Genomic DNA, 23,096 nt, shown 5'->3' with positions numbered 1-23,096 from the left:
ATTTTATTTCAATAATAAAAGTACAATTTCTTTTCTAATGGAATGGATAATTATGTTAAACAACAAACAACAAAATCCTAAATGATTGTAGTTTTGCTCACGAATAGAAAAATCATTTTCAAGGACGTACGAATCGATTACCGATAACTGATGGTGTAGATAAGACGTTTCAGGTATTATGGTACGCACGATATTCTTCTCAAGATCATATGTTTTGAGATTTCAAAGCCATTGTAGTTTTCTTAAACGAGACCACACATTTTTATCGTCGTGACATTCTGGCCGAGGTCAGAATTGGGCAAAATGTAATCTGATTACATGTAATCACACTATAATTAGCCTGTAATCGCACGTTAATTACCGTTAAATAACTGTAATAATCGTTTAATTACCGCACGATTAGAGCGAAATTACATTTTGCCTAACTCTGGCTGAGGTTAAGTCGATTCCCGCCAAAATAAAGGGTACTGTATGTAAACAATAAACGCTGCACTAGATATGCGTATAATTTTTTTTATTAAATCCATCGAATAAAGAATAGAACTGTCTATTTCGTTTCGAATAATTCTATCGTCTGAAACGTACTTCGGACACACTTTTCACAAATAAATATTTAATCGCAACGGAGGTTGTATATTATCATAATAATCTAGTAAGAATTTTCACTTTATGCGTTGATAACACGAGCTATCACGCAAACATCGTATTACGAAGTAGGTTTTGCTTCAGCACGTGGTGTGTGTCAAACTTTTTAAAATATTCAGTCGCGTAGCAAGCAAATCAAACTCCACGGAGTAACCTTGGGGCCCTGTTCTACTTTATACGTCCCTGTACACTCGTCTTGACCTTGTACAGATATCGATTGTACCGTCGTTAATGAATAAAAGAAAATACGAAACAAAATCATATTATCGTAGCGTGAAAAATTCCTGGGAAAGAAATATTAAAATATATTCGTGTTATCAACGTAGCAGAGACCTCTGTGATTGGCAATCACGCCCATCTAGAGTCCGCATAGTTCAGGTTATCATGGCGAACACCTTCGGTTGAATCAGTTGAACTACAGATACGCAACGAGTTATGTTCGGGTCAGTGGTGTGATCGTTGCAGTATGTAGTATTTTATCATCGATACAGTGCTTTCTACGTAAATTTCGATTTTGTTTTCTGTCGGGTTGTGAATTTACGCGAAGAAGTGACATTTACTGTGTAACGTGGATTTTCGTTGAAAGACGAGTTAGCCTACATATCACACTCTCATTTGTGAACGTATTTACGATCGTGTAACATTTGTAAGTGCATTGCATTGAATTCTACTCATTCGCGTGTATTAGTTGTTTATTGGACAGCTATCGAGCACTTTCAGTTTCAAACATTAAATCGATATCGATTTCTGTTGGTAATTGTAATTTGCAAGAGTACTTTTTTATCATGACTCTTAATACGACTTATATAGATGACCATTAATCTGAAAATTTTGATAAAATTCGTTTCAGAAATTATTTTTAGCCGAAAGAATATATTCGAAGAATCAGTTTTTGTCCTCGTATGTACGGTGTGGAAAGTAAATACAAGTCTCCATTAATATTATTATTCCTTACTTTGTCACACGGTAGATACGATTGCATTTCTTCATCGTTTCAAATTCATAATCCTCAATTGCTTCGATAGGCAAATGCACAAGAACTGCGTTCTAGATTTGTTTTTATTAGCACGGATAACTTAGAGATCCGACGTTAATCTAACGATGATTATAAACAATCGATCGCTAAGAATTATCAACGAAGATAGATTAGTTCATGGGATGATTTGTATTTCTTTACGACATTTCATATATAGCATACGGAACACAAAAAATAATGTTTTTAAATTCTCGGCCAGAACCTGCTTGTACGTTTCGATTACGTAGCATGTCAATCAGAACGTAATTACAACCAATTACTGTTGATCGTGTGCTTGTTCCTCGTTCTATTCCTGGAATATTCCATCGCCTAAGAAAAGAAACAATCGTTTATTTAATTGATTCATCAAGACATTTGTAGGTTACGTTTGAAATTTTTCGAATAACTTTATTCGCTTTCGTTAAAATAATACTTTTCACCACAAAATTACGATCGCTTCGCTCGAACGATGAATATGTAACAAAAATTACGCTTTACCACCAATAAATGAAGTTAAAGAATACAAGTATCTTAATTGAATTGAAATTTAACGTATATTAATCCCTTTGTTCGGATCAATTATTTTTTAATTGATTTTTGTCACGTTAAAATAATATTCTCATTAGTTAAATTTCTAATTGGCAAACTTCAGTCGCGTGAATGGAAAATTAGAAATTATTAATAACTAACCTACGGTTCAAAATTTGTTGTTACGCGTGTGCACTTAATATAAAATTGTACATTATTAAAAATGTGTTGCATGGCCGAATATTTCTGCAGAGTTCTTGCAGATACTTGCAGAAAATGTGGTTGCACTTGGTGCGTTTGCTTCCAAGCCCCCGACGACGAGTACGACGATGATAGTAGTTACGCTAGTTGGTCGTCTTACAATTAGTCAAGTAAATATTTAATATGGACCGATAAGATCACATCAGGTGTACGTTCAGCCATCATTTAGTTATCGAGCATTTCAAACTATATCGTATTCGAAATTTTACGTAGACACATCCAGTAGCGTGACGTGCCTCAACTTTTAACCTTCATTACCTGTATGACATTCGTTTAACATTTGTTCGTATTAATTCCGTACGTTTAATGGAAACTGAACACTACAAATGCATTATGTACGAATTCTAAAACATGTATGATTTAAAATTTGTATCGATTAATGTTCCGTTCATATTTTTATTTCTGACGTGAAACTCTAGTATCATTTGCATTCTTTGTCTTTCGATAATGGTACTTTATACAGTTCGGCCAGCCCTGGGAAAAATTTTAATAGGGGATTCTAGAGGTCAAAATAAGACGAAAGTCAAGAATACCAATTTGTTCATGGAAGCTCTGTTAAAAAGTTATTAATGTTTAAAGTTCCGCCCGTATTGAATTTTTTTCTCGAAAATGCGTAGGATTTCGAGGGTATGTGTAATAATAAAAAATGATTGTAATTGACCCCCGCAACCGAAAATAATTTTTCCAAAACGATTTGAAATTTTCTTTTTCCGTCGAAGAATTTCATACCTTTTCAAATTTTTTTCTCGAAAGTGCGTAGGATTTCGGGGGTATGTATAATGACCAAAAATGATGGTAATTGACCCCCGCAATCGAAAATAATTTTTCCAAAACGATTTGAAATTTTTTTTTTTCGTCGAAAAATTCAGGCATCTAATAAGATTTTCGGTAAGGAATTTTTTTCTCGAAAGTGCGTAGGATTTCGAGGGTATGTGTAATAATAAAAAATGATTGTAATTAACCCCCGCAACTAAAAATAATTTTTTTAGAACGATTTGAAAAATTTTTTTTTCGCCGAAAAATTTCAGCACCTATCTGAATTTTTATCTCGAAAGTGGGTAGTATTTCGAGGGTATGTCTAATGACCAAAAATGATTGTAATTGACCCCCGCAACCGAAAATAATTTTTCCAAAACGATTTGAAATTTTTTAATTTAATTGTTAATAACTTTTTAACGAAGCCTCAGTCAAAAAATTGATATTCTTGATTTTCGTCTTATTTTGGCCTCTAGAATCTCCCATTAAAATTTTTCCTACGGGTGCCTGAACACTATATTTTTTCTGAAAGTCTGCGCCAATGCCAGATTTAATTCAGCCGCGTTGCAGCATCATACTTTAGAAAATTGTAAACTGTTATCATTCAGTCAATGACATTTGATAGAATCGTTCTATCTGTACTGTATTTGAATGCATGTTTGTATGATTCTTTGGCGTAGAATCTATGCAACGTATGAATTATGCATATATGTATACAATATACGTTAATATTTAGTAGGATTTCCCAGTCTAGTCGCCCATCGATAGATCAATCTAATAATTGTTGCGAGTTACTTGAAATCGGTGGTTGAATTAATTTTTAAAATACAATAAAAATAGTATATTTCTATACTATGTTTTGTCCTGTACAAAATACAATGATAAAAAATACACGTTACACACGGTGAACTTGAAAGCTCGGGAAAGAATGACCTTGAAAGAAAAAGAAACACGAATCATAATATTCTTAGCTCCGAACCAAACAGATTTGTCCTGACGTATTGTTTCGTGCCAGCAAAAATAACGAAGATATCAGAATGTGTTAGATAAAAGCAATACTCTGCTTGGAGATAAAATTGATACGTACCGATTGAAAATAAAGACAAATCGATTAAAAGTCTCGTCGATAATAGTGTATTGTTTTTGTCGGCTCTGTTTCAGAAAAGTTTCACGGCAAGCTACACAATCATTAGAATAAAAACTGTGCAGAGCACGGTATCCGGGAAGTGACCCCGAGGATCCGACCACATACGTTCGAATACATTAAACTTTGTTTTCCTTCGTCGAATACGGGTTTATACCGAAAGAAACAAGAGCGAAGTAGGCGTTTCGCACACGGTATTTTTCATGCGACAAACGTTGGCAGGGAAATGGACCGAATTTTCGTCGATGAAGAAACCGGGGAAAGCATTAGCTTGCCCGTTTCCGACTACGAGATTCGACGACACGCTGTCGCGGTAAATAATGTCGAAACGGGAGAACCGGAGATCAACGTGGTGGCAACGGAAACAACCAAAAACCGAAGAATGCGCTTCCAGGTACAAACATTGTACTGAGAAACCTAATACATAACTTATTATTATCAAATCTAGGGTAAAAGTACCTAATATAGCCACTCCTAATGTCTTGCGAATTATGCATTAAAATTGATGGTGAACTGATTTAGGGGGACGAGTCTAAAAATTCAACAAATGCACGAGCATCTACTAGAAGTATATTATTAATTGTGCTCGAGCAACTTAATCAATACAAACATTTTTCATAATGAAACTAGAGTTTTTCTTCCCTTCCCAATTACGTCGATTGGTTTTAATGTGACATTTCCTACGAACGAATTTCTTGGGTACAGTTTTTTCAAATTTCGATTTTTCCACGTCTCATGCTTTTTCAATTACAATTAAAAATCTGTAGATTTCGACAGTCCTAACCTATTCATTTCTTCTTACTTTGATACAAATTGAATGGAGAAATATGAATTATATTTCGATCGACAGCGATTTAAGTTTTTCTTGGCCGTATTAGATACCTTCACCCGGCATCATTTTGTTTAATTTACTGTGTAAACGTTTTAACCCTTTACAATCAGATGTTGTTACGAAGTCGCTTGGATTTACGAGGATTATGAATAGTAACTGATGTTCTTAGTTTTTCATCGACACAAAATTTCCATAATGGCCGACCGAACGACAACCACGTAAGGGCTCCGAGCGCAAAGGGTTAAAAAAGAATCTTTTAATACTGTCGTACAAGTTATGATAAATGTAAACGCTCTCCGTGTGCATACGATAATAAGAACGACCTTAAAACAAATTAATGCATGTCAAAATTTTAGATTCCAAAAGAAGTGAAGGAAACACTGTCGACTAAGAACGGTTCTAAAAAGAAGGCCGAAAATTTAATGGATTTAGAACCTGTCCCCGTTGGTACATGCTTTGGGCAAATACATCCGATTTGTCTATTCCTCCTGGCCATTGTGTGCTTCCATTGGCTTTTGCCGGTGTTAACGTTCTTGGAAGTATCGTTGCACATTTGGGCTCACCATAAGAATAAAGCGTTAAAAAATGCTAGCGTTTACTTTCGTTCGCCGTTTCACGGAATATCGTCAGAGTTTTGCGCGTTATGTCAGAACGAAACGTGCATGGATCGCGTTGGCAAAATGCAGCAAATACGCATGCACAAGATTCTACGACAGTGTAATTATATGAAAAGAGTCGTAACGTGAGAAATTTATTATTGTCGGTGCTGCGAACAACAAACGTAATTGTATTTTTTTCCTTCGCGAGAAAGAAACATTCTATCAAACGTAATTATTAGTAAGAAGGTAACAAAAAGAATTACTTGCGACTTATATTAATTTAGACACTGTCGTTATAAATGAATCAAATTTATTAACGCGAATGGAAGAAATAGAGACTAGTAATTGGTGCAGGAAAACAATTTTATATTGGGGATATGTTTATCGACTAACAGTAACGATATAGTAATAGAGGACCATTACGAGTACCCGATAAAAAAGTTGGATAAGTCTTTATTACCGTTACACGTTAAAAGCACAACAAAGATAGTATCACTTTAAAAGAAGGAAAACATTTATATTACAATTTATTTTATAAATGTATAAAAATTTGTTACTCCGTTAAAGGATATGTGAGAAAACATTTTACATATCACGACTTACACCATCTTTGTCACTCGTTATTGAAACAATAAAGCGTTATACGATCTTTAATTTATTTTTAAGTTCTTAAAAATAAAATTACTCAGTCAATATACCGTACCATTAAGTAGAACCTATAATGCACTAAACCTATCCTGCGATGTGCGCTTTACACGCTGTCCACATCACATATCGATCTGAAGTTCAGATAACGATCTATCACGAATAAATTATGGAGATCATTACGTATCGTTCAAATATTTGTGATAATTACTGTTTAAAAAATTCTGCTATATTGTGCTGTAACAATCGTAAAATCAAAGTTCATCCTTAAAAACATTGAAAATATACTTCCCTAGCGTAATGCCAAAATTTCTCTTGTTGCAATTTGGCACAAAGCGTTGAAGTTGCACGAAAGATGAGACCTCCAAAAGCGACATTTATTCCAAATGTAGGCGGGATAATTCGGGCTTTGTATACCGTGGAAAATACGAGCAATAGCGCGTCCATTAAAATTAACATCTCGATAGTTTATAATTAAATTTCGAACGTCACCAGCGACATCGTCTTCATTTGTCAACTTCATCTGGAAATAAAAATAAAAAAATGTACTAAACATGATTCAATAGTCTACTGTAATCAGTATCTAAAATCGTAGAAAATTCCATACTTGTTGCTTCAAATCAATATCCAACAAAACTTCTCCTGCAAAGTATCTTCTAATAACATTCTTTAATTGATCAGATTTCTCAGTAATGTCTGCATTCGTTATTAAACACTCTGTCACTGATTTCATGCTAAACTTATGAAGTGTTAAGCTAATTGTTTCGAGTTGTTGTATAGCTGAGGTTTCTTGAGACTGTGCACGACTAAACAAAGCGTCAAGTGCTTCGTCCAGTTCATTTTCTGTAAGATCACCAGGAGCTCTCACTCTTAACCCAAGCGTGTCATATTTTACCGAAATAGCCGAACGTTTTGAAGATCCGTTAACTGAAAGACAAGGAAAAATTGAGTATATTTTAATATCAGTCGGTTATTTATGGAAAATAGAGTATCTAATTATTCACGAAAGCACACCTGTTTTCCACTCTAAACTTTTAAGATGACTCTTCGCTACACCGCTATCCCAACCAATGGCGGACGCTATGTCCACAACCGGAAACTCGATAACGTTACTATCTTCGTGAGAAATACCTTTTTGCAGGTCCATTGCTATTGCCATTGCCAGTGGCGGAGACTAAAATTGTCACGTTAATTATTTCCATGTTACCAAACATCATCTATTTCGAACAAATATTGCAAATACTCACTGATTGCGCGGCATGTTTCAACCCCATAGGTCCATTGTAACTCGATACCCTAGCTCTTACATACACCGACGAAAGAACTGTGATGAATCTTTTAGGGTGCAGTTCAAGGTAGCATAAAAGGGTCGAAATGGATTCCGAGGTAATATCTAGAGCTTCGACCGTTTCATCGATCGGTATAGCAACTTCGTGGCCAGGACATCTACGGCCATCATTTTTTTCGCGTAACTTCGAACACGAACACGGAATAAAAACTTTTTCGAGCAAACGCCTGATCGTATGTCTGTCTACGCCATTTGCATAAATATGTCGGCGCAGTTCCCATTTATCGTTGTCCTCCTAAATCGGAGATAGCATTGAATGTTCGATCGAATCATGTATTTGACGAAAGAGAATCGACGACGTTTGAAAAACATGCTATTTTACAATACCTTAGGATTTAAAAATAAATGACAATGTGCTACAAGTCCATCTCGTCCGGCTCTTCCGATTTCCTGAACGTAACCTTCAAACGTTCCAGGCATATTGTAGTGGATTACGGCACGAATATCTGGTTTATTTAGACCCATACCGAAAGCAACCGTAGCCACAACAATTTTAATATTCCCGTTCATGAACGCCTTCTGTACAGTTTTCCGACGGTAGGCCGATAATCCAGCATGATACGGCTCCGCGACGGAAGAGAGTTTGCTATTACGTTTATTGGGATTATGCGTTTCCTGTTAATGAATAAATAATACGTAACAGTATCACGTTACCAACGATCGAGTGATTGCGAAAAAGGAAGAATAATAATACCGGTAAAGACGCTCTTAGAAGACCAGCAATTCGTTCGCACTCTTCTCGACGAGTACAGTAAACGATAACCGAATCACACTCCTGGAACCTTTCACTTTCCAACAATTTTATTAAAGCTTCGTTCTTGTTTTCTTCTCTGGAACTTGTTAGCAATAGGTTTGTCGGCATTGGAATGTCAGAAATGATACCCGCCATTCCGTCGTGTATGTCTAAATGCTTTACTATACTTTCACAGGTAACCTTTCTCGCGGTGGCAGTCAAAGCTAGCACCGTTTTGACGCCTAATTTTTCTCGGAGAACTCGACACACCATGAGATAAGACGGACGGAAGTTATGGGACCATTGCGAAATACAGTGAGCCTCGTCTATGCACGCAAAAGCAATCGGTGGAAGTTGTCTAAATATGGCGCCGAAGCCAGTTGATTTTTCGCCAGCGACCACGGCCTCTGGGGAGACTAACAAAATGTTCACTTTTCCGTGCTTCAAGTTTTCCATCACGTTGTTTCGTACTTTTTCCGTTTGGTTTGTGTGCAGACACGCTGCGGACAAAAATGACGGTACGCCCGTCACTTGATCGTCCATCAAAGACACTAACGGTGATATGACCAAAGTAATACAGTTAGAATGTTTCGAATAAAGATACGCAGGCAGTTGGTAACACAATGATTTTCCGGAACCAGTGGATAGAGTAACCAACGTTGATTGACCAGAAAGTATTCTCATCACTGCTTTCTCTTGTCCGGGTCTAAAATTCTCGTGACCGAATTTCTGTAACGTTTCAACTACTTCGGCCGGTGTATCGATACACGATTTGTCTTCTTTAACTTCGTACAATGGACGTACAGTGTCAAGTTTGGGAGGTAATAACTTCGATATCAACTCCTCGGGTATTTTATGCCCGCATAGAAGTTCTTCATCCTCGATAGGTTCCCATAAATCGTTATCGTCAGTCTTATCCTCCGATTCGTTTTCTACCGCGGAAGAATGAGATGGGGTTTTCGGTAAAAGATTAATTCTATTTGCGTGTACTGTGACTGCACTTTGACTAGCCATTTGCTGGGCTTCTTCCAAAGTAGGAAACTGCGAACTATCGTCTACTTCTTCCAACGGTATCAGATCGTCGCCTTTTCTATTCGGACAGTTTCTCGAAAAGTGACCAACGTCTCCGCAGACAAAGCACGTCAATACATTATGTTTTTCAACGAAGTCGGCTACGTGTAAACTACCTTCTCCGGATCCTAATTCTTTCTTTCTTTGCTTCCACTGATTCTTTTTATACTTCGAGAAATTAAAGTTCTTTTTGCCACGAACAAATACCTTTTTCTTCAAGTTTATTCTAACGAAGTTCTCGTTTATTTTTCCGTCCATAACCTTCTTCTCTAATTTTTCTTTATCAGTTAATTGCCCTTTTGGTCTTGTCGTAGGTACGATAGAATCGACGCTTGAATTATTAGTCGTCGAGGAAACCGATTTGGTGCATTGTTCAATAAGGTTTCCCTGTTTACTTTTATTGATAGCAAAACGTGGAACAGCTTGCAAAGTCTCTATCGCATATATCGGAGGCTTTTTAATTACTGTGTTTTCTGAATTTGTAGCTTCAGACTCTAATAAGTCTTCCTCATCTGTTTCTACGTTCTTTTTTTTTCTAGAGGACTTCCTTCTTCCAGCTTTGCTTGCCTTCTCCTTTCTCGAATTTGTTCCCTTCGTTGAATTTTTCGTTGTTTTTGTACTAGTTGTTCGTATTTTCCTTGATACTTTTTGTTTTGTATGTTTTTTATCATTCTCATCGAAATCTGGATCAGAATCATCGGACGAGGCTTGCTTAATTCTTCTAAAAGTTTTGCGACGAGATGGATGAATTTCGGTAGATATTGTCTCTGCATTCTCGATCAAATTTGTCACATTGTTTATACTTTTATCGCTTATATCATTATTTTTTGCTTGCACGTTCGTAGGCGTGTTAACATTCTCGATAGAATACATGAAATGTATTGTATTTGATACTTGTTTTTCAACGGGTATACTCGTGCGAATATCGGTGCATATTCTTTTAGCAGGATAATTCTCTTGATCGCTGAATCTTTTGTTAATGTTTCTGATACGTTTATGTCTACGTTCTTCTTCCGAGTCACTATTACAAATAAAGTCCTCTTCGTCCGATACTTGTATCAATTTAGTCGGCTCGAGTACCGTGATATTTTCATTAGGCGATTGAATACTCGTTTCCATCGATTCGATTCCAGAATCGCTCGTACCAGAGAGCGTCTGTAAATCGGCCATTGAATATTCCAAATTACTTTGCTTTGCACATCTCTGCAGCCAGCCTGGGTTTAAATTTCTATTAACCGTATAACCTTCCATTAATTGTTGTACAGTACTAATTGAGTGACTAGTAGGTTTTTGTTTCATGTATGTAACTTTTACTGGTTCACCAAACATAGGTGTTACGTCTTCATCGACAGTAAGGTTACTTTCCTTGCTTGTGTCTCTATTCTTAGTTTGTTCTACGTTCTCGCTTGTACTGGTGCTAATATTTCTTTCAGATTTACTTTTAATCTTTGACATAGATAGTGATTTTCTAGGATTTCTTTTTGTAAAACTTGAGCTTGTAAATTTATTTAGTGATAATTGAAATGAAGATGATTTACTTGCAAGTAGAGTTTGTTTCTTTTTAGGCACTTGTTCGTTGCTTTTACTTAAGTGATCACCCCATACACCTTCCACATTTTTGTATTCAGTTTTATTTGTCGTTGGATCATCAAAGATAGGTTGATTTTTATGACAATGGGGATCTATATTTTCTGTATCCTTCGTACCTACATTTTCTGTATCTTTTTTCTCTATACTTTCTACATTCTTGTCATCTATATCTCCAATATCTTTTCCATCTGTACTATCTGTACTTTGCTTATTATCCTCCACTAATAATTTGTTGTCTTTTTTTATTTCTTCAACCACTGTCTGAGTTAATGTTTTATCGGAAACATTGTCTTGTATTTCATCGGAAAATGTAATATCCGTGAGTGTTTCTTCTAAGGCTTGTGTTTTCAATTTCCAATACATTTTATATGATTCTTTTATTTTTATGTCAGCCTCTTTAATGTCATTCTAAAAAATATAAATATCGCCTAAGTTATGGTATTATTTTACTTTTCAGTTGCAGTTGTATTAACCAGAAATACAAAGAAAATGTTAAGCAGCGATAAAAATAAAGAATTTTGCTTTTACTGAAATAGTTATTTAATTATAAATTTACGAAATATCTTTTTGAAATGGATTTTACAATGGGACTAATACTTTTTTACGAAATTTGTCTGAAATGCATCGATCGCTACAACTCAACAGCGAAATGAAATTTAGAAATTATCATTAATACTTGTTAGTAGTAAAACTTCAGTCGTATTAAATGTATTGAATGTAAAAAACGTAAGTTATGTACATACCCTGTTAGGCTTACGTCCATATTTTTCCGTAAAGCGACTTTCCCATAGTTTGACACGAACTTTATATTTTTGGTAGTTTGTTTTGAAGACTGGATCTTCTAGTATTTTCATATTTTTACAAAGGTTAAAAAAACTTGTTCGTAAATTAAACTACCATTTATTGGAGGTTATGTCGCACGGTCGACGATTATGTTATGGATTCACCGCGTAAAAGCTATACATGCTCCGAAGGTAAGATCACATAACGGTCATCATTCTCAAAACAGTTATACAATATAATTTTAGGCTTTGTCTGTTATACTCTACTAGTTTGTTTCTTTATTGTCGTTTCTAATTATCGATTGTTTCAAAAATGTATTTTGTTTACTTGTTTAGAAAAATATAGCGATTACTTTTGTAAACCAGATTTGACCTGACTTTTAAATAAATTTTATAACAGAATTACTTTTTCGGTAATCCTTCAAAACCTTCCAAAAGTTACGATGTTTTAAACATACGCATGAAATTTTGAGGAAACATTTCTGTCCACACATTTGTATTTTCGGTAAAGAATTTTTTTCTCGAAAGTGTGTAGGATTTCAGGGTTATGTATATTCACCAAAAATGATTGTAATTGACCCCCGAAACCAAAAATAATTTTTTTAGAACGATTTGAAATTTTTTAATTTCGCCAAAAAATTTGTCCACCTTCCTGAATTTTTTTCTCGGAAGTGCGTAGGATTTTGAGGGCACATATATTTACCAAAAATGATTGTAATTGACCCCCGAAACCGAAAATAATTTTTTCAGAACGAGTTGAAATTTTTTTTCTCGCCGAAAAATTTAGGCACCTACCCCCTGTCGATTTTTCTTGGAAATCCGTTTTTGATTTATAGTAATTTTGTTTGACGCTGTATAGAAAAGTTGTCTAATACTTTTTTGTAGGTACCCATGGGCTCTACTTCAGAAAAAAGTTTCATTGAAATACATTCACTATTGTAGGAGTTATGGCTGTTTGAATATTGGACCATTTTTTTCTCGAAAATGCGTAAAATTTCGGGGGTGTGTGTAATGATAAAAAATGATTGTAATCGACCCTTGCAACCGAAAATAATTTTTTCAGAACGATTTGAAATTTTTTTTTTCGTCGAAAAATTTCTCCATTTACTCCCTGTCGATTTTTCTTAAAAACTCAATTTTTATTTTTAATACATTTGTTTGATGCTCTACGGAAATGCTGTTTAATACTTTTTCTTGGATATTAAGGAGCTCTACTTCATAAATAGATTTCAATGAAATACATTCACTATTGTGGGAGATCATTATAATCAACTACTTCTTTGTCGAATCCCCGAAGCTATTGCAAAGCGCCGGTCACCAGTGACCACCATGACAGTTTAGCTAATAACAGGATAGTCGATACTTGTGGATGACCCTTTTCTTCTTTTTGGGTCTCCATTAGATGGAAATGTTTATCAATTAATTGAATATGTAGTATACAAAATGAACTTGAAGTAATATTTGTATCATTCTTCGTTGTATGGCAAGTTAGAATATGAATTATATGAATTATTTTAAGGGTTCTAGCCTCTATAAACAGGATATACAATTTAGAATCAAATACCGTTTAACCCATTTATCATCGTACCGCGAAATTCAATGTTCGTAAAAACGAGGTTTCATATGCACCAACCTAATACATTATTTGATCAGTGATCGAATACGCACGCTTGCGCGGCGCCGGTTAAATGGTGTCGCCAACTGGCGGCAGCTCGAGGGATCAGTGTAAGGCAAGATGGCCGAGCGGTGGTGACGGATCGTGGAATGTACGGCTGGAGAATTGGTGATCTCGGCGCAGCGCGGATGGCCTAGCGATGGCCGAGTTCAACATCGACGTCGGCAAACTCCCGGAGGACGTGCGGGAGAAACTTGCTGAGCTGGATCTCGAGTTATCCGAAGGTGAGTAGACAAGCAGCTTTTCTCGATGCGCCGCTACGCAAACCCTTTCTGACTCACCCCGTGACTGCACACCAGAGAAAGAATCCCCTAGCCCCCTGAGTTGATAAAATCGATAATACCTTCGCTGTTGCCGTTTTGCTCCCACGAAACCGTGTACATCGGCCTCTGGAAAATCGTTTCGTGCCCGAACGGACGTTTTTCCCATTCCCTGTCAAACGTACATTATACGAGAGGGATTTGGAATTCCTCCAAACGTGTCTGTCCTGATCGCGACATTCGAGTGTCCCTATCGACCGCGCCTCGCTCTATACACGTCGCTCTTTGCAATTTTCTTTTGGACCACCGACGATGACCGATCCTTGTCTTCCTTTTTCACAGATTTTGAATTATCGACGATCTTTGCCTACGATCTCGCCACGCTCGATGCTTAAAACAAATCTCGCGAAACCTGTTCGAACGCATCGTTCAAAACCGGTGGCCAGTTTATCGGATTGAATTTCCCCATAGAACAGGATTCGACGTCGTTTGCGCTTATGTTTTTCTCGTGCGAAAATGTTCAAACGATCCGATATCTCGGTACGAGCATTTGCCTATTTTTAAAACAAATTCGAGCACGCAACGAGAAACTGATTTTGTATGGTGTACGTCTCGATTCCGAATGTGCATAGATGTCCTCGACGTGTCCTGGCAACCTTCCGATTAAACGATTCTACTTTCAGCGTGAAACGAGTGCCCCGTAATAACACGTCGGATAAAGTAAAAAGTTTGAAACTAGAATAATTCTTAGGTAGAAAGAAAAGTACAATTGCACGCATAGGATGTGGATATGTACGAATAACCCACGGTCACCCAATAAGTTAATGACACACTGACGCATGCGAAACTGGCAATATAGAAACGTTCGTTACACGTATAATCAAAATATAACCTATGTACGATGATCTGTTGGAAAAAATGTAAAATATCCTGGTCGATGGTTATAGCAACATAACCAAGAGAATTACGAAGTAGTGATTCGTATATTCAGGAACCACTAGGGTTTCGGAAAAATTTTAGACGATAATACTGGAAGATAATAATCAAGTAAACAAACAGATGTACCGACGACGGAGGCGAAGGATGTCACAAATTCTTTTTCTGTGATTTGAATCGTAATTCGCTGGCTTGCACGGTTATCTTGCGGACTCATTTGTATTTGCAGTTCTGTCTTTCGTAACGAGCTATCGACCGGTTTCTCGTGTCATCCCCGAATACTTGGCACACTTCGACAAGGCATAGAAAAACTGACGCGTGTCTCGACTCTCGTCGTCCGTAATTCCCGTTTAAGTTTCGAGGTTCATTAGAGGTTAAAGATTTTGCCCAAACTTCGCCCGACTCTGATACAGGGATACAGGTTTCTTATTTCTTTTAGCATGTAGATCCATCTTTAGTATTCACATGTATTTCTGAAACACTCTGTACAGCAGATTATCTCACTAGCGATACGAGTTTCTTTTCCAGGAAACGTTGAAAGTGCAAACGAGTAACTTTTTACCAATCGTTGATTAAATATAATAATTTTCCGCGCAAGTGAACCAGACTGTGTCTCGACACATTTTTTGCGGCAGTATTGAAACATTGCAAAAAGTTGATAACCGCGAAATTTTTGTTAGAAGAATGTTGCCCTTTAAACGCACGGTTTTCGTCCAACGATGTTTTATAAGAGTTTCTTCAGCGTCGCTGGCAACAGCTACGTCGTTCTTGAGAATTAGGCATTTAAATGCGATTCGTGCGTATTGAATTTCCACTTAGACTTTCAAAATAGATCACCAATTTTACCGCTTTATTGGACGATTCTAAAAATAGTCAGTTTTTTGTCGTGGAATATTCTGATGCAGCGGTTCTCAACGCGTTGGCCGATGATTCCTCGACTTGGACGCGACTCTTGAAAATATCTTTGAACCGTCGAAGAAGCGTAGTCGTTTCAGCGGAGTTCGCATAGGTGTCCCGTGGCAGCCAGTCTCATCGTTACAGGTGTGAAGTTTCGAGTCTGGTTCCCGCGGCCTCCTGACTCCGCTGGACGGTTTGCTTATTTGCATTCGCAGTTAGAAATTGTTACATCGAGTGGCCGACCGGTTTCTTCCTTGCAGCCCCTTGGGCCGAACGGTTGTCTTGTCCGTTCGCGATTTAAAGGGATCCTAGTGTTTTTCATGGCCGTTCACTTTTCGCACGATCGACCGTCCACTGCGTGGAAAGATACAGGAGTTGTTTACACCTCTCAGACCGCTAAATCTAATGTTCGACCGTCGATACAAGGTCATTGTGTCTCGGTTGACCGTGCGAAAGAATCCTTACTTTGAATTCTGTCCGCCAGAGCGTTGCTCTTGATAATCTGATTCTTGAGAGTGAAACTCCTCGATGGACAGCACAAGAGCGTTTCTGTCGCGTCCAAAACTGTCCAGGATTCCTCTCAAGGCGGTCGTGTGTAGTCGGTTTCAATTGAAATACGCATGTACGGGTAATCTGCGCAATTACCTCACATGCAAATAAAGCTTCGCGAAGATGAACGGTGACCCGTCCAGTTAACGTCACATCGCCTCGTCGAGGATATCGCGTAAAAACGACGTTGAACGAACACGAAACGCTTTAGAATACCAGGGACCGGGAGGGGGGGGGGGGGAGATTGAGAAAATAAATTTATCGTTTGAGAAAATGAGAATAAACACCTGAAAAATTCCAGGCTGGTTTCTTGACATTTATTGAAATAGATTTGTACAACCACTGGGCGACTGAGGTTATCGCGCATCGAAATCGTATCGATCGATGACGCTCTCTATCTGCGATAGTTATCGTTCGATCTTTTTTACAGTGACTCACAAAAGTATTCGAACGCTCGAGAACTTTAAACAATAACAATACGCATGTTAGATTTTAATTGAACTATACAGGAAGTTCAGATACCCCTGGGAAAAATTTTAATGGGGGATTCTAGAGGCCAAAATAAGACGAAGATCAAGAATACCAATTTGTTGATGGAGGCTTCGTTAAAAAGTTATTAACGTTTAAAGTTCCGCCTGTACTGAATTTTTTTCTCGAAAATGCGCAAGATTTCGGGGTTATGTCTATTCACCAAAAATCATTGTAATTGACTCCCACAACCGAAAATAATTTTTCCAGAACGATTTGAAATTTTTCAAATTTGTCGAAAAATTTGTCAACCTACTCCAATTTTTTTCTCGAAACTGGTTAGAAATTCGAGGGTATGTCTATTCACCAAAAATGATTGTAATTGACCCTCCTAGCTAAAACTAATTTTTTTAGAACGATTTGAAATATTTTAATTTCGTCGAAAAATTTCACACCTTCTCGAATTTTTTTCTAGAAAGTGGGTAAGATTTCGGGGGTATGTCTGTTCATCAAAAATGATTGTAATTGACCCCCACAGCTAACAATATTTTTTTCAGAACGATTTGAAATTTTTTAAATTTGTCGAAAAATTTGTCAACCTACTCGAATTTTTTTCTCGAAACTGGTTAGGAATTCGAGGGTATGTTTATTCACCAAAAATGATTGTAATTGACCCTCCTAGCTAAAACTAATTTTTTTAGAACGATTTAAAATTTTTTTTTTCGCCGAAAAATTTAGACACCCCCCCCCCCCCCCCCCCCCCCCTGGACAAATAGGATTTCGATGGTATGACTCATGACCAAAAATGATTGTAATTGACCCCTCCAACTAAAAATAATTTTTTCAGAACGATTTGAAATTTTAGAATTTAATTGTTAATAACTTTTTAACGGAGCCTCCATCAACAACTTGGTATTCTTGACTTTCGTCTTATTTTGGCCTCTAGAATCCCCCATTAAAATTTTCCCCAGGGGTGGTCGAACACCCGTATATAGCGATAGTTTCTAATTCGGGAGGTTAAATGTTTTAAATAAATTTCGTGTTAGTGAGTTTGTCGGGGGTTTTGCACGTACACGTGGAAGCGTGCCTTTGCACGGTACGCGACTTTAGAATAAACGAGGCCTCAAACGTTCGGACTAACGTACCGAAAGACAAGGTGATAAGCCAAAGGAAACTTTGACAGCACGTATCCAACGCAAACATCGTCGACTGCGAACTACAGATAGTCAAGGGACGGTGTTCTACTTTGAACACGAGCGTCGTTACTTCACCCGGTAATTAACCGAGTTGACGTAATCGTAATGAAAACTCCTTGGACGATAAAATCGCGGATGCAGCGGTAGAATTTGTCCACCTTCGACGTGTATTCTCCCCTTGGTATTTTAAAACGCTAGATTCACGATCGAAAGTATAATTTTTCTTTCGATCGAATCGATTCGGCATGAAAAATAAATCGACCCGATAGTCGATGGCGTTACGCGTAATCGGTGGTGATTTAACGAGAGGACGCCTCGTTTATTCGACGATAGGATTTGTCTACGAGTCATTAACGATCCAACGATCCACGAACCGGGTGTTTGCTGCCTCTAATTTCAGTTAATTGTTTTCTTCGTTTAGCGCCGGTCAACGTAATATTTAAACCGGTTCGACGGTGGACGAGGTGTTTCCTTGGGCGTGAAATGCGTGTTGGATTAGAATCGTGGTGTCCACCTCGGGTGTGTATGCTCGAGGGATTTCATTCGGGAGTAAAGTTTCAAAGCGTTTTGAAACTGGAATGGTAGTATAATTAACAAATCATTTTTATAGAATAGACTTGCGTCGATTCGAGCGTCTTAACGATTTTGTTCGCTTAAAATTTCAGAACGTCGAGCTTAGAAAACGACAGTGCACCCGGTTTTGTTTGTTTACGTTAAGGAGTTATTGCTGTCTAGACTGTAAATTTCACGGCCCTTTTTGTGATTTTTTTTTAATGATAGATAGGCTGTTTTGTACTGAAACTTTGTAGATATATTTATTCATCTTATAAGCATGTACTATATTTTTTTCATGGAAAAATATTAAAAATCGTGGGAATTGTAACTTCTTATTTAATGGCTCTTTTGGAAAAGGTGCTCCAATGGCTTCCAGGATTCCAGATAATTTGAAACAGAGGGGGTTAAAGTATCTTCATAAGGAAGGTTGTAGTTATAGCGGGAATTAGGGAGAAGTCAAAATCCTGATAAATAAAGAAATGGCGACGCTTCAAGTTTCGAATTTCTATTTGTTAATCGTTCTTTAGTCTTTAGCGTATCAAAAAAAATAGTAAAACTCATTATTTTTTTAAATCTCTAGTTCCAGCTATAAAGGCGTGTCTGCTGAATATTCTCTCCAAATTTGAAGTCAATCGGTTTGCTAGATCTTGAAATATCGTGTAAGCCAGTTTAAATGCGGTTTTTTTAAACAAGAGGCTATAACTCTCGCAATTTTTAATATTTTTTGATGAAAAAAATACTATACATACCTATAAGACAAATAAATATATCTGGAAAATGTCGCTACAAAACAACCTTCCTGTCGTTAAAAAAAAAATCACAAAAAAAGGCCGAAGAAATGACAGTCTAGACGGCAATACTCCCTTAATACATACGTAGCCTCGAACAGCAGTCTCTCGTAAGACTTAACAAACATTTTCAATGCGTACACCGGTGCCTAATCATTCAGTTCGTTCGTATCTGTATCGGAGGATCTTTCGAGCGATATCGCGTGTAAACGCGAGCCCCGATGATTGCGTCTCGGTGAAAAAGTGTTGTTCGTCTCGAAGTGACTGGGTTGTCTGTCGGACAGGGAGGGGTAAAAAAGAATAGAAAGCGATCTTAACCTACAATTTCGTAATCACCGTGTTATTACGCGACCGTAGTTAAAGGTAAGGTGGACCTTTATCCGTGCGATTTCCATGGTCGCACGGATCGTTGCGCTCGCAGTTGCCCAACGCTCAGTAGTTAACGCTTCCTTCTGCGAGTGGAAACGCGATTCCCGATGGTTTGGGAAACGCCAAAACAACCGTACAGCGAACGAAAACGGGTAACGAGCAATTATGCCATCGGTCTTTCTACACGCCTTATGAATAATTCTTATTGTGTACGACTAATCGCGTTTAAATGTTTTTATCGTGTAGCCCGAGAACAAATTGCCGAGGATCACGATGGTGTTTCGTGTAATTGGCTGCAAAGGAGCGTCCAAGAAGAAAGGAGACGGTCGAGAGAGTAGAGATTATTCACCGCCCACTGATTCATCCTTTTCGAGTTCCATGAACGACCAGTTTGGGCGTCCTATTTTACTGTATTCGGTTTTATTTCGAGCTACGGCGCGATTTAAGTCTTCCCCAAGGTTACCCGAACCGCGAGAAAACTCTGCACCGATCGGTTACGCGTTCGTTTTACTGGCAAACGGGTTTCCACGGGGTTTTACCGTAATTATTTTAGGGAATTATCCGCGAAATCGAGCGAAACGAAAAATTCTTTGTTCGGCAGAGAGTTCCGAGTTTCGAGGGGAAAGTAATACGGGAAAATCGCAGTCTGCTACGGGGTCCATAGTTTTTAGATCCGATAGGATGGATCTTAGGTATTTACGAGTCCTCGCGACGAGATCAACGACCGATAATTCCAAGAAATTCGAGTTAAGACATTCAAGCTTTTTTATAGCTGTTCGAGCGATCGTCTCGAGCAGCGAAATACAACGCATCTCTCTGTATAAAAAAAAAGGAGACCGAGTCTTCGCAAGATCTTGTAATTTGCGTGAAAATCGGTATTTTTATAGACGGAATATATTTGAAAGTCGAGGAAAGTAGTCGTTTTTCGTTGAAATGTTGCTCTTTGCGCGGATACGTTCTTAGATATTATTCGACGTCTTCGAACTTTGCTTGACCTTGATTGACCTTGAGCCCGAGGTCATCGAACTCGTCGCGAGAAGGGCTACGCTCGTAGGCGTTTGAAAAGCTGTAGTTCCACTCGGGAAGGTGAAGGTGACCCTAAAATCTCAAACGCGTATTCGCTTACAAATAACTCAAAAACCGTTTCGAATATATCGCCGACGAGAGGAATGTTTTTACCAACATTTTCGCTCGAATTGCATTACTTTTTCTGATTCAATGGTAGCTTGTTTCGATGTCGCGTATGGTTTTACAGTGAATTTGTAAAGGATGAGTCGTTCCTTTCAACGACCCCCTAAAAGTGTCTGTACGATTTTTGTCGATGTTCTGATCTTACTTTTTGCTAAATACGTGGCGTGCAGGAGTAATCGAGGTTATGGAAACGGGCATGAACTTCCCGTTGGACCCAATAGATATGCCCGTTCGATTACGTAACCCTCGAAGACGTTGGAAAGCGTCGAAAAATTGTGCAAAAGAAACTCCGGATGGCGAACGGAAATACGGTGACCTCGGAACTGGAAACAGAGGCCGCGGCGAAGTGCGAAGTCAGGTTGAACGGGAACGTAAATCGTCGTAACAACAGCGTAATCGAGAACTGACGTCAGCGGAAGGGTCGGAGGGGGTAGGTTGATTTGCACGCACCTTGTCGCCTCGATGAATTCCAAGCCGATAAATGAGTCGACCAGTTGTAATCGAGAACCAATCCCCCAAGACTCTAAGAGATCAACCTGAACGTTACTATGCTTCTCGGTGTTTGACTTCTCTACAATCGAACGATCGAAATTAGTATCGTGATCATTTCTCGAGCATCGGGTAGCTTAAATTATCCGGTGACATCGGAATTCGTTGGAAAAGTGGGTGTAGCGAGGGAGGGAGCGTCTCGATCGGTAAAGGACCGGTGAAAAATTGTCGAGGGCGTATCGTTAGGCAGCGTGCAGGTGCAGTTGCACTCTAGCGGCGGAATGCATCCATCGGTGTCGGTGCAGCTGCTGTCGTGGCTCGTTCGTGGACCGTTTGTAAGATCAAGGTCGCCGGTTTCGTGGGTAAACGTCCTCGAGTCGCCTTGAGTTGCACGTTGCACCAACGCACGTTCCATGCACGCGTCGACGACGCTTATCGGCTATTATGTCCCTCCTCCGCACCTTCTGACGGCACCGATGCACGATAGAAACCTCCGTGTCCAACGTGTCGTGTTTTATCGACGAACCGAGCCCGCGGTATCGAATCTTCGGTTATCGATTTCATCCCGGTCATTCCCAAAGCGTCGAGCGGACGTTTTTCAAACGCGAACACTCGCTAAACCGGTAAACCCGTTTCGGCGCGATCGTCGTATTTTACGAATCTGTAAAACTGGAAACTTTTGAAACTAAGTCAGATTTGCTTGGCAATTTTGCGGCCGTGAGGCGGATTTTTGATTCGAGCTCCGCAACTCTTCGTTCCTGTACTTTCGTTGCGCCCGTAATCCACGGTTCGATGGTATTGGAAATAATGGAAGGTTACGCCGGCACGCGACGCTAATGAAAAGCGAATCGTTCCGTACCTCTCGGTCAAGTTCTCATACTATCGACGAGGGGAACGTTGGATTCTGGTAAAAGTGTTTCGTGCGCCTGTTCGGTAATCTCGGTCGAAGGTTAAGGCGATAACTTTTGTTCCGATTCTGTTCCCGTTCGCCATTGCCCCGAGCGACGAAAATAATTGTGAGCGTCAAACGTGTAAATCGATCACGAAAAATTCCGAAAAAATTGCTTTCTAACCGCGGGTATTATCTTGACGATAAGCGCGCCGGTAAGCCCCGGATCGAGTGTTTGGCCAGCTTTGTCATCGACGATTTACTTTGAGGGTATAGATCTTTCCAAGTTTGATTAGCGTTAGAATCAAGGCTCGACCCGTTCGTAACTGTATGTCGAGTCTATTTCGTAAATACGTTTGACTTGCATTTTATTCGTGCAGGTTTCCAACCTTTCGAAGCGTCGATTGTCATTGGATTCGCGCTACTTGTACAGGAACGGTCAGGCGTGGGCGTGTCAAGTCGTATTCGAAGAAAAAATGCGAATACGTACGGCGATGGTCTTGCGGATCTCTGGTAGTTAAGGGTCTGCGGTATAGCGCGAGGGAGTGGGAGGTCGGAGAGCACCGAGCAATCAACCTGCCAATTTAAACCTTTTTCTTTCTTCGTGAAACGAACCATCGATGCTGCGTGCTGCGTTATGGTCGTCGCTCGCAGTCCGCGGATAACCACCACTCGATTCAAATCGAAAAGGAAAGTCCCCCTTGGTATGTGGAGTACCCGTGCGAATCTCTTTTCTCCGACTACTTTTTCATCGGACGACTATGCGTCGATGGCTTCGTTACACGTTCTTCCGTAACGTCTTATTATTTATTTTCGACGTTGCAAAAGCGCAAGTACGAATTCATAGTCTGCATGGACCGGATCTGAATCGCGGGACACATGGTT

General features: G+C 38.7%; 3 protein-coding genes across 4 annotated transcripts in view; 2 read left to right on the top strand and 1 right to left on the bottom strand.

Annotated features, from left to right (window-relative positions):
• Window positions 1-905: 905 nt before the first annotated feature.
• LOC143342800 (uncharacterized) lies at window positions 906-6,039 on the top strand. Its single transcript, XM_076767055.1, has 3 exons — window positions 906-1,291; window positions 4,367-4,743; window positions 5,538-6,039. The coding sequence occupies exons 2-3, from the start codon at window positions 4,576-4,578 to the stop codon at window positions 5,925-5,927; spliced, it is 558 nt and encodes a 185-aa protein (XP_076623170.1). The 5' UTR covers window positions 906-1,291; window positions 4,367-4,575; the 3' UTR covers window positions 5,928-6,039.
• Window positions 6,040-6,217: 178 nt separating this feature from the next.
• Recq4 (RecQ4 helicase) lies at window positions 6,218-13,737 on the bottom strand. 2 transcript variants are annotated; one of them, XM_076767025.1, is made up of 7 exons: window positions 13,583-13,737; window positions 8,468-11,575; window positions 8,101-8,388; window positions 7,673-8,008; window positions 7,440-7,599; window positions 7,033-7,352; window positions 6,218-6,948 (listed from the first exon to the last, which is right to left on the bottom strand). In XM_076767025.1, exons 2-7 carry the CDS (start codon window positions 11,528-11,530, stop codon window positions 6,718-6,720), a joined length of 4,398 nt encoding a protein of 1,465 aa, XP_076623140.1. In that variant the 5' UTR covers window positions 11,531-11,575; window positions 13,583-13,737; the 3' UTR covers window positions 6,218-6,717. The 2 variants fall into 2 exon arrangements, with proteins under 2 accessions (XP_076623140.1, XP_076623139.1); XM_076767024.1 differs by lacking the exon at window positions 13,583-13,737 and adding an exon at window positions 11,911-12,336.
• The window catches only part of Dip2 (disco-interacting protein 2), a 48,166-nt gene continuing 38,186 nt past the window's right edge, over window positions 13,117-23,096 (top strand). Inside the window, exon 1 of the mRNA XM_076767021.1 lies at window positions 13,117-13,848. Within this exon, the coding sequence (XP_076623136.1) occupies window positions 13,764-13,848 (85 nt within the window). The 5' untranslated portion in view covers window positions 13,117-13,763. The remainder of the gene's footprint in view (window positions 13,849-23,096) is intronic.

Source organism: Colletes latitarsis, chromosome 6, assembly GCF_051014445.1.
Source record: "Colletes latitarsis isolate SP2378_abdomen chromosome 6, iyColLati1, whole genome shotgun sequence".
In the NCBI taxonomy this organism is placed as follows: Eukaryota; Metazoa; Arthropoda; class Insecta; order Hymenoptera; family Colletidae; genus Colletes; species Colletes latitarsis.
The sequence above is the reverse complement of the archived record's forward strand: the minus strand, read 5'-3'. Positions and strand labels throughout refer to the sequence as shown.